Genomic DNA, 12,142 nt, shown 5'->3' with positions numbered 1-12,142 from the left:
TACATTAAAGTAGGGGTGTGAGTGATACAGCTAAGTGCAGGTGTTACATGAGTATGTGCCAGAGATATCTCATACTAGCTTGTAGAAGACAACTATTAAAGAGTCAAGAGACTGGGAATTGATTTCCCAAGTGGTAGCTTGAAATTGGGGTAGGAATATTTACACCATGAAACTTTGGAAATGCCCCAAATAAGGCTTTCCTTTTTCTTTTTCTTTTGTTAAATTTCCCTTAAGAAATCTAGTTTACCAGTATACCCCTGTTTCTATAGGAATAGAGCTACTAGATTTAATCCTTCATCTCTCTGCATGAACCTTTCTGTCAAGTTGAATCTTGTCTCTGGATGAACTACTGCAGATTTAGGCAACAGCCTTTCACAAACATGGTGGCTGCTCCTCTCTTTAAGATGTTGAGAGCTAAACTGGTCTAATTACCCTATGGGTTCTGTTTTTGTTCCAGAGATTATAAAGCAGCTAACATCAACATCAACTTATACGTTGTCAATGAGCCCTGGCTATACTCACTAGCCTGGTGCTCCAGGATTAACTCAGTGACCACAGACAACATTCCACTACTGAGTCAGCTTAATCACCCTCAATTCTTCATGGTAAGCCTCTTGTTCAGATTGTTCTAAGCCTAGTACAATAGTGGTCTATATCCTCTCCCCTATGTTGCCCACTGTGCAGTACGCGGGAGAGCTACTTAAAAACAAAGACTTCTATAAATAATGGAGATGTGGCATTCTCCATTTTACCCAGATCCTTCTATGATTTTTATTTATTGAATCTTTACAATGTGCTTTGTAACTTACCCCTCTGAATAGGCCACTATTATTTTTATCCCCATGAGCTCCAAGATGTCTCTGCACAGGACCTCATGATGTAATATTCATAATTAGATCTGACTGTAGAGGGGTTTTTGTGTGTGTGTGTACTCCTGCCTTGCTTGGAGGTATGGCAACAGTGGCAATAGGGTGTGGAAAGAAAAACCAAGTGTACATGACTCAAAAGTGAAAACTGTTTCTTAAGCAAAATTTTTCTGAAGAGGTGAACCAGTGTTCACTTGTCTTCCTTGGAACCTTGGCTAACCAGTTACCATATCAGAGAGAGAGAGAGAGAGAGAGAGCGAGCGCGCGTGCGCACACTTTGTGGTACTGGGGATTGAATCTGGCCTTGCACATGCTGTTCAAGCTCTCTGTCATTGAGCTTCATCACCAGTCCCCCATCTTTTATTATTTTATTTTGAGACAAAGTCTTACTAAGATGTCCAGGCTGGCCTCAAACTTGCAATCCTCTTGCCTCAGCTTCTTGAGTAGCTGAGGTTACAGGAATGTGCCATCGTGCTAGCCTGTGTTTTTTATCTATATAGAAAGTAAGTTGACAATCTCATAGGGTAGGTACTGCATTAAAGCCCACTGGTTGAAATATGGAATCACTGACCCCTTTTTTTCTCTGTTGACTTGAGCAACTTTCTGGAGATAATAATGAAGGAAACCTTGGATGACAGATCCATCAGCATAGGTGAAGCCTTTCTACCCACTTGTTCCTATAAACTGTCCTTAATGTGTACACTATATATTTTTCTAATATTTTGGTTTCTAAAATTGATTATAAAAAAATATTTGGTTTTTAAAATTCATTATATGAAATTCAGTCATTATGAAAATATATAATTTAGAAAGCAATACATGCTCTATACCTATCTCCCTGAATCAATAATGTCTCAAAGTTGTTCCTTTGGCAAGTATACTTTTACTTAAATGATACTGGTATTTCTGAAAGTTCTTTTTTTTTTCCATTTCAGTGGGGGCACAGCAAAGTCATATTGTATAGGGGCTTTTATAGATTTGAAAGGAATACTGTGGTTCTTTTTATCAATAGTATATAAAATATAATTCACATATTTTATTTGAATTTAAAATTCATTTATGTTTTGGTAAAGTCTTTGGGGATATTTAAGCTGATTGAGTTCTATGTTCTCTTGCTTATTCAAACACCCAAATGAACTAGCTATTGTTTTTCTAATTTTTGTTTCTTTAAAACAGAAAAAGAACATAAAGTCACTGAGAGAAACAATTGATATGAGGAATCCACCAAGATTTTTATAGTCTCCCTATCTTACTCTTAGTGTTTCACCCACACCAAATCCAGGTGTAGTTTATTTTTCGAATTAGTCTTTCTTCATTTGACTTAGTTTTCTTGAAGATGACTATTATAGTTTAAACATAAGTTGCCCCCGATAAAAGCTCATGTGTGAGACCATGCAAGAATTTTCAGAGATAAAATAATTAAGTTATGAGAGGTATAACCTAATTTGTGGATCAATCCAAATATGGATTGATTGGGTGGTAACTGTAGGTAAGTGTGCTGGTAGGGTGTGGGTGGAGGAAGTAGGTCACTGGGGTGTGACTTTGGGGCTTATATTTTGTTCCTGGTGAGCAAAGAGTTCTCTCTACTTCTACTTATATCCTGAGCTGCTTGTCTCTGCCATCCCCTTCTGCCATGATGTACTGCCTCACCTTGGCCCAGAGATATGGGGTGAGTCAACCATGGACTGAAACTCTAAAACAAAATAAATGTTTCCTCCTCTAGATTGTTCTTGTTGTTCAAGAAACTGAGTAAATAATGACACAGAAACTGAGTAAAATAATGACATACTTTTTTCACTCACATTTTATAGATGTGAGCAAAATTTAATCACATTCAACAATTACAGTAACAAGCACTGCTGACTTATAGTTAAGCCATTTGGGGAAAAATTAGAGATGAAGGGTGAATACTGTTTTGTCCTTTGTACATTGCCTGCATGTGTGTGACAGTGACTTAGAATAGCTGCATAATTTCTAATAATTAATGTGTTTGAGACTGCCACATCTATAAAGTCTTCTTTACCTAGTCTGCCCCTCTTTCTTCTCTTTGCCAGCCTAGACAGCAGAGCAAGGGACTTAGCCCATAGCATCTAAAACTCCTTCCAACTGTAAAGTTCTTTAACAGTGGTTTATTTTATGTTTTGCAGTCACCAACAAAGTATCTGTTCATATGGCTTTTCACAGATATTGTTTCTGCAGTTTTCATTATTGCTATATTTTCTTATTGCTGGTAAGTACATATTTATAATTTAAATTAATTTTGTTCAAATAAAAAAATGGATTTTTATAGAAATTTAGAAGAAACAGTTATACTCTTCCTATAATCATACATGGCAAGATGGGCCTTACAATCTAAACTTCTCGTTCTTCTTATGCTGCCACACCTTCCTCTTTCCAACACAAGTCAATATTTTCAGGGCAAGGACCCTCACTAACATTTAATCAAGTCTGTTACCATAGATTCAGTGTGAAGCAGTTGGGAGGGGATAGGGGTTGTCCAGAACAAGTGCCTCCACCTTTCTACTTGCCAAAATGAAAGAGCAGGGTTTTGACCAGGGTCACAGACCGGGAAGGATAAGTTTTGGAACTGGCTGGGTAGTTCTGGGAAAATCACTGTCCCTTTCCGGGTTATAGTTATCTGTTAAAGAAAATGACATTTGAGAATACTTGCAGGACAAATACAATAGGATTGCAAATTTTAAGGTTAGAAAAGAAAAGGGACATCCTGGAAGAAGAAGGTTAGTTAGAGGAGACCATGGTTCTTTAGACCCCATTATTACCTGATGTGTGACTTAACCTTTAAAGTGAGCGAAGCATAAACCTGCTAATGTGGGAATCTGACCAGATAATGTTTCTTTTCTAACCACTGCCATGGATTTTTTTGCCTTTTTTCAAAAAGGCCTGTGAGTTTATGGATGGTTTGCTTCCTTCTAGGTGGAGAGAAATTAAAAAAGAAAAACTGCAGGAAAGTGTCAGCCCTCCCACAGGTAAAGCAGAGGCCTCACCCACTCCTTTCTCTTCATCACTTCCTTTGCTTCAAAGAGACAGGATCTGCTTTTTGTGTTTCTGACAACAGCTGAGGGTGTCTGGGAGATTAGGGGGTAGGGACCAGGAAGAAGTCTGGAAGTATAGTCAGTTCCACCTTTATCCATGGGTTTCAACCAAACTCCAGTGGAAAATATTTGAAAAAAATGTTGTTGTTGCTAAGGTGTATTATGTAGTCAGGCTTATGACAGTTGTGTCTGTACTGATCATGTAGACTTTTTTCATGTCATGAGTCCTGTGTCACTTAACAATGGGTATACAGTCTCAGAAATGCTTTGTTAGGTGATTTTATTGTTGTATAAAGATCATAGAGTTACTTACACAAATCTAGGTAGAGTCTATATTTATTTATGTATATGTACACCATATAGTGTAGGAGTGTGTGCATATGTGTAAGGAATAGTATGGTAGTATATATAGTATATATATATATAGTACATGGCATAGATGGTATAACTTAGTGCTGCTAGGGCCATGATGAACAAAACAACATGGTATTAAATGAAGCACAGGAGAAAATGATAAAATTGAGAGATTTGGTAAACATGAAACATATGAGGCTGCTGACAGAACAAGACATATTGTTTTACGGTAAACCTTTTTATAAGAAGATATATTTAAATATATATTTTATGCATATTAAATATATATTTAATAATGTAGTTATTAAATTATAAATGATTTATCAACAAGTATTATATACTGGATATAATTGTAAAATTAGCAATATAGTAGATTTATTTATAAGAACATCAACACAAATGTGTAATGTGTTATACTCTGATGTCATGATGGCTAGAATTTCACTCGAAGACAGGAATTTTTCAGCTCTATTATGACCTTTTGGGACCACTATCATATATGCAGTCCATAATTGAGCTTAACACTGTTATGCAGCACATGACTGCGATTTCTAAACAATACAAGGAAAAGACTATTTATATGCACTTACATCATATTAGGTATTGAAAGTAATCTAGAGATGATTTAAAATTTCATGGGAGGATATGTATGCATTATAAATCTATTTTATATAAGAGACTTGAGCATCTACAGAGTTTGATGGAAGTTAGTTGTCTAACAAGGGATGGCTACATAGGCTGCTAGAGATTCTGGAAGACCCTTTATATCAAGCTTCAGATTTTAGGCTTTATCCTCTAAGTAATGAGATCCGTTGGAAGATTTCAAGCATAAGTGTTAATTTGTTTACTTCTTCATATATTCATGCATCACACAATTATTGAGTACCAACTTTATGCCAGGTACGCTGGGAGAAGTTGAAGATAAATGAAAACTGTGAAGGGTGGCCTAAGAGAGAGCAGTGAGGAAGCAGGCAGCTTATCAGTTGACACATTAAGCCAGGCATCTAGGTCCAGGCTGCAGAGTAGCTACCATGCCCAGTAGGGGTGAAGATGCTTGATGGAGCTTCAGGCAATCAGGAGGTGACAAATGTGTTTCAAATATGTGAGTGGTAAGGTCATATGTGATTAAGGAAGTGAGATACACCCAGCGAAAGGAAGGGAAGCTAGAACTTTTTTCTCAGAGGATTGTGAGGATAATCACACAGTGAGGTAATAGTTTTGGAAACCAGCGCAATGTCAGAGGGAAAACCAATTAGGCAGAAATTGTATTATGGTTTATTGTTTCCTTCCATAGTTCCTAGAGCTTTAAGTAAAGGTGCAGTCACAAAATCATGAGTTAATTTCATTTCTGTGGACAATAGTGAAAATCCTAAGATTCCGTGTACCAGCTAGCAGAGGACTGAATTTAGGATTGTAGGAATGGATCTGCGGGGCCATGAAAAACTTAGTTTAGAAATTTGAATAAATTAAGTGGAGTTCAGCGGTCTTTATCTTATGTGTTTTATAAAACTCAAAGTTTAAGCCAAGTTCATCTAAATTTCTAAGTAGCAGGGAGATCTCAGTTCCCTGTTTCATGGATTTTAAGATCATCCTACTGGCTATGTTAAGAAGTCTGAGGGCTATATTCCAGCTGTTTATCATTATAAATAGTTGTATTAGTAAACTAGGGCTGCTGTTAAAGAGAGAAAAAAAAAAAAAGACAAGCACAGTGCTATACATCTATAATCCCAGCACCAGGAGGATTGTGATCAAGGCTAACTTCAGCAACTTAGCCAGATCTTGCCTCAAAATTAAAAAAAAAAAAATCAAAAGGGATGGTAATGCAACTTAGTGTCAGAGCACCTCTGGGTTCAATCCAGAAGACAAAACCAAACAAAAAATAAAACAAAACAGAACATAGACTGTGTGGTGTGAACAACAGAAATTTGTGTTCTCACAGTTTTGGAGGCTAGAAGTCCAAGATCAAAGAGCTAGCAAATTTGGTTTCTGGGAGAGCTTTCTTTCTAGCTTATATGTAGCTATCTTCCCAGGTATCCTCATAGGCCTTTCCTGTGTGATTGTTTGTAAAAAGAGAGATCTCTTCCTCCTCTTAAAGACATCAGTGCTACCAGATTAGGGACACATTCTCATGACCTCATTTACCCTTAATTATCTTCTTAATAACCCTGTTTCCAAATATGGTCACATTGAGTGTTAGGGCTTCAACATAAATTTGTTGAAGGCAAAATAATATTTCAGTCTATAACAATAATCCATCCAAGAAATGATTTAAGCATGGAAATACTTCAGAAACCAGGCAGAGAGGTTTTGAAGGAAAAGTTAAAAAAAACTAAGTTTGGATGAAGGAGGTAGCTATAAATACCTTAAAAGTACTAAGTTAACTTGTCCCTATTCCCTGCCATGTTGAAATGATGATAAGGATGTAAAAATAAAATAAATTAAAAATGTTCCCTGTTTCAAAAGATCTTAAGATGCCTTAGAGTTCAATTTTGCCTGATTTAAGCAGAAATAAAATGTATTTTAAAGCTATTTGGGTATCTCCAAGAAACACATAGAAGGTGCTGGGCCAAGTTTAAAATCAGAGAAAGAACAAGGAAGTCTAGACAGAAGCCAGGACCTCAGCAAACATCAGAGCCTAGATCCATTCAGGTTAAGGATGATGGAGCCTCAGAAGTGTCATATCTTAAACCACAACCACCTCCCAAGATGGGCAGTGATGTACTTGCTGATGACACGGTTCCCAACATAATGCACTTCTCTCGCTGTCTTCTGTTTCATGTTTTCTGTTTTGCCTATTAGGAAAAGTCTTGAATTTTCTTATCTTTGTTCCGTTTTTATATGTTTTTCCCCCCTCTAGTTGCTTTTTAAGATTGTTCCTTTTATTATTGATTTTTGGTAATTTGATTTTGATTTACTTTTGGGGGGTGTGTGCTACACACACATATTTTTATCCTGCTTAGGGTTATGCTCAAGTGCTTACATCTGTCAGAGTAATTTTCATCAGGTTGAACAAATTTTCAGTCTTTTAATTTTTTCAAAAAAATGTATGCCCTTTCCCTTCTTCACTTGTTTCTGGGATTCGAATTACATGGATGTTAGAGAGTATGAAATTATCCCATAGGTGATACAGGATAATACTGAGATTCTGTTCATTTTTATTTTTAGCCCATAATTTCTTTGCTTCATTGTGGGTAAATTCTATCATGTATATTAGGGGGTTTTGTTGCTGTATAAACACTTGCCTCAAAGCTTAAAAAACATAAATTTATTGTGTCACAGTTATAGGTTAGAAAAGTTCTCTGTTTAGAGTCTTACCAGCCTGAAATCAGAATAACAATTGTGGCTGCAAACGTTTCTGAGGTTTAGGGTCCCCTTCCAAGTATACTAATTGTTACCACAATTTCATTCCTTATAGTACTGACATCTCGTCCTTGCTTTCTTAATGGCTATTGGCAGTTTTGCTCTGATCTCCTAGAGGCCACCCTCAAGTCCTAGCCATATGTTCCTTGGCAACTTACTTCTTCAGTCAACAAGAGAACATCTCTCCAGCCTGCTATGATGGAATCTTGTAATATAATGTAATCATGGAAGCAACTATCTCACTGTTTTCATCATACAACAAACTTATCATGTCTCATTATAGTCACAGATCTCACCCCACTCAAGGGAAGGCGATTTATGAGGGATGTATACTGGAAGTTAGGAAACTTGGAGGCTAACAAAGCATTCTGCCTCCCATACTATATTAGACTTCACTTGCCGCAGTCTGGCTGGGCACAATCAGGAGCCACTTGTCAAAAGAAACTAACTTTATTTTTAGAACCACACACGCCAAACAAAACAGCCTCTCAGGAAAAACCCTCAGAGCCCCAACTGCCACCACCGGCTTCCCACAAGCCTCTCTCTCCCACACAAGCCTCTCTCCACCTCCCACAATCCTCCTGCTCTTGAGGCCGATTGGCTGCGTCACATGGGCGGAGCCAAAAAAGTCCCCCAATGAGCAGCTCCGTGGTCTGAAAGGGCAGGGAAACAGCCCAATGAGCATCACCGCAGAGGAGCCAATCAGCTAGATGTTGCTGGGGCGGCTGTGAACCAATCATCAGCCGGCAACTGGAAGTTTGCTGGGGCCCCTTCGGCTGTGGCTCTCAACATCTCCCCCTCTCTGTTTAAACAACAAGCATGTGGCTTAGGGACCGTGCCTGCCTTAGGTTGTCCAATAGTACATATGGTCCTTACCCATTAGGTTGGTACCATTGCAATTGGATCTTACCCGTCACTGACTACCGGTCCAGTATACAGCCACACCTGTAGAGAGGTCTTTGTACCAGTGGTGGGGTGAGGTTCTTTGCCTCACCTCTGTTGGCCCCCAAATTTTAGCTGGACGATCATGACAAGCAGAAGGGAGGAAGATACACCAAGCCAATTGACGGCTCCTTTTGGAAAAATTGTACCACTGATGACATCATCAGCAAAAATACCCCAACACTACCACAAGTCACTGCACCAACAGATAGTTCACAATGCATACAGGTGAGTTCACAATGTGTCCAGGCAAGTTCTGCAAGCAGTTCAGTGATGGCTATTGCAGAAGCTGTAGATTGGTTTTATCTTTGACTTCACCAGCACTGGGATGAAGATAGGAATTCTGGCAATAATGGCTAAAGAAAAAATTATGTAACATTCCAGAAGGCACTAAAAGAAAACAATTTTCTTAACAATTTACATTATCTTTAAGAGAATTATTAAATATAATGAAAAGGAAAGGTGAAAGTAAACAAACAGATCTGTTAACCTCCTTTTTTGTTCACATATTAAAACAATCCTCAACAGTTGTTTACCCAATTTAAATTAAACCATTTAAATCACGTGAATATAAAAAAAAAATTGGATCCATTTTTTCATGAGCGCTCATCATATATGATATATGGACATACGTACATTCAAACATATAACACAAAACACAAGTGTGCACACATAATATAATACATACAACACATAACCTAATAGTAAAGGCCTTATAACTTTTTACAGGTGAAATCTCCATTGCAATGTTTAAAAACTCTATAGTCAAAAACTAGAACTGATCAGCAAAACATTAACCTAGGTCTGTATGAGCTCAAAAAACAAAATAGAATGTGGGAAAGGGCAATAATAAAATTTATATTGAAAAAAGCATCCTGGTTCTTTCGCAGATGTAAGGATAGCCAAACTGGAGTTTTGGATATCAGCTGTTATGGACTTGAGTCAAATCATCTTCTTTTTGGACTGTAGAAATCGCTTTAGTTAATCTCTCTGGAATCCAGATCGGCTGCTGTTCTCCCTGTGGAAACACACAAACAGGCCCGCGACTCCAGACAATCACTGGGTCAGGACCTTGGTTAATCTCTCTGGAATCCAAATCGGCTGCTGTTCTCCCTGTGGAAACACACAAACAGACCCCCGACTCCAGACAATTACTGGGTCAGGACCTTTCCATTGTCCTGTTAGAATATCCTTCCAAAGTACCTTGGGCTTATGCACATTTTTTGGACACATATGCCTTTCCGCAGCACTAAGTCCTGATGAATCCAAATTTAAAAAGTTTAGAGTAAAAAGCGTTATTTTAAGTTTATCTTTGGAGAATATATACCCCTTCCCAATTCCGTCTTTTTGCTTTAATAAGTACATTTTAATAGTTTGATGAGCTCTTTCAACTATGCCTTGTCCCTGTGGATTGTATGGGATTCCTGTTATATGAGTAAAGCCAAATGATGAGCAAAATTGTTTAAAAGAGGTAGAAGTATAACCAGGGGCATTATCTGTTTTGGAATGCCCACAGTGGCAAAATTTTGTAAGCAATGAGCTATAACATCTTTAGTTTTTTCTCCGGCATGAAGGGAGCCCATCAAAAATCCAGAAGAAGTATCAACTGTAACATGCAAATATTTTAATTTTCCAAATTCTGGCAAGTGTGTGACGTCCATCTGCCAAATATGGTTAGGTATCAATCCTCTAGGATTGACTCCAAGATTAACTTGTGGTAAAAATGTCACACAATTTTGACATTGTTTTATTATTTGTCTAGCTTGTTCCTTAGTTATTTTAAAACGCTTTTGTAAAGTATTAGCATTGACATGGAACCTTTTATGAAAATTTATAGCTTCTTCTAGTGTAGAGAAAATATGTATGTCATGTGTAGTTTTATCTGCTAAATCATTGCCCAAACTAAGGGCTCCAGGCAATCCTGTATGTGCCCTGATATGTCCTATAAAGAATGGATCTTTTCTGTCCCAGATTAGACTTTGTATAGTGGAAAGCAAAGAGAAAACAGTAGAGGAAGGGGAAATCCTACCAGCATCTTCAAGGGATACTATAGCATTAACTATATACTGACTATCGGAAAATAAATTAAATATAGAATCTTTAAACATCACAAAAGCTTGTAATACTGCATTAAGCTCTACCTTTTGAGCTGATTGTTTGGGTACTAAAAATGTAAAAGTTTGATCAGGTGTAACTATTGCTGCTGTACCATTATTTGATCCATCAGTGAATATATTTGGAGCATTCATGATAGGTGTTTTTCTTGTCATTTTTGGAAAAATTACAGGATGCGATGACCAAAAAGACAATAAAGGATTAGATGGTAAGTGGTTATCAAATGAAACATTAGATTTGCACATGATTATTGCCCAAGTATTTAACTCATTAGCTAACTCATCAATTTGATTCATAGTATATGGAGTAATAATTTTATTGGGAGAAATTCCAAACACTCCCTTTGCTGCTTTTATTCCTTTGAGTATTAATTGTCCTACAGCCTCAGGATACCTAGTAAGAATAGTGTTAGGAGAATAAGATAAATGTATCCATAATAATGGACCTTCTTGCCAAAATACTCCTGTAGGAATATTTTTTGTTGGTAGTACAATAAATAATAAAGGCAAACTTATATCAATTCTATCCAAATGCATATTTTCCATATATGTTTCAATGATTTTTAATGCTTTTCTTGCTTCAGGCGTTAACATTCGGGGTGAATTTGGATCTGATGAACCTTTTAGGATATCAAATAAAGGTCCCAACTCTCCTGTTGGTATACCTAAATAAGGCCTTATCCAATTTATGTCTCCTAATAACTTTTGAAAGTCGTTAAGTGATTTGAGTTGATCTACTCGTATTTGAATTTTTGGTGGACGGACCGTGGTTGAGGATAATAGAACTCCTAAATAATTAATTGGAAAATTTAATTGTACTTTATCTATTGCTATCTCTAGATTATAATTTTTTAATAAGTTTGTAAGTGTGGCATAACATTCTAGCAATGTGTTTTTATCTTTGTGTGCTAATAATACATCATCCATATAGTGAAATATTTGTAGTTCAGGATTTTGATTTCTAAGTGGCTGGATTACTTTGTTAACATAAATTTGACACATAGTTGGGCTGTTAGCCATCCCTTGAGGGAGTACTTTCCATTCATATCTCTGATCAGGACCTTCATGATTCAGTGCAGGGATAGTAAATGCAAAACGTGGACTATCCTCAGGATGAATTGGAATTGAAAAAAAACAATCTTTAATATCTATAACTAAAACATACCAGGATTTTGGCAAAGCAGACAACTGAGGAATCCCTGATTGAGCAGGTCCCATAATAACCATCTCATTATTAATGGCTCTTAAATCTTGCAATAATCTCCATTTACCAGATTTCTTTTTGATGACAAAAATGGGAGTATTATGGGGAGATACAGAAGGTTGTATATGTCCTTCCGCTAATTGTTGTTTGACCAGGTCATGGGCTGCTTGTATCTTTTCTTTAGTTCACTGATATTTTCTTCAGTAATCTTACCTGGTGTTAATTTCAAACAGGAAAATTTTCATTTCA

General features: G+C 37.0%; 1 protein-coding gene across 1 annotated transcript in view; it reads left to right on the top strand.

Annotated features, from left to right (window-relative positions):
- Gdpd4 (glycerophosphodiester phosphodiesterase domain containing 4) overlaps positions 1–12,142 on the top strand; it is a 118,062-nt gene that overhangs the window by 102,648 nt on the left and 3,272 nt on the right. The window contains exons 12-15 of the mRNA XM_027942868.2: positions 458–605; positions 3,014–3,096; positions 3,801–3,837; positions 9,341–9,377. Of these exons, the coding sequence (XP_027798669.2) occupies positions 458–605; positions 3,014–3,096; positions 3,801–3,837; positions 9,341–9,377 (305 nt within the window). The remainder of the gene's footprint in view (positions 1–457; positions 606–3,013; positions 3,097–3,800; positions 3,838–9,340; positions 9,378–12,142) is intronic.

The sequence above is a fragment of the Marmota flaviventris genome, chromosome 9 (assembly GCF_047511675.1).
Source record: "Marmota flaviventris isolate mMarFla1 chromosome 9, mMarFla1.hap1, whole genome shotgun sequence".
NCBI lineage: Eukaryota > Metazoa > Chordata > Mammalia > Rodentia > Sciuridae > Marmota > Marmota flaviventris.
This window is presented reverse-complemented; position numbering and strand designations above follow the sequence as displayed.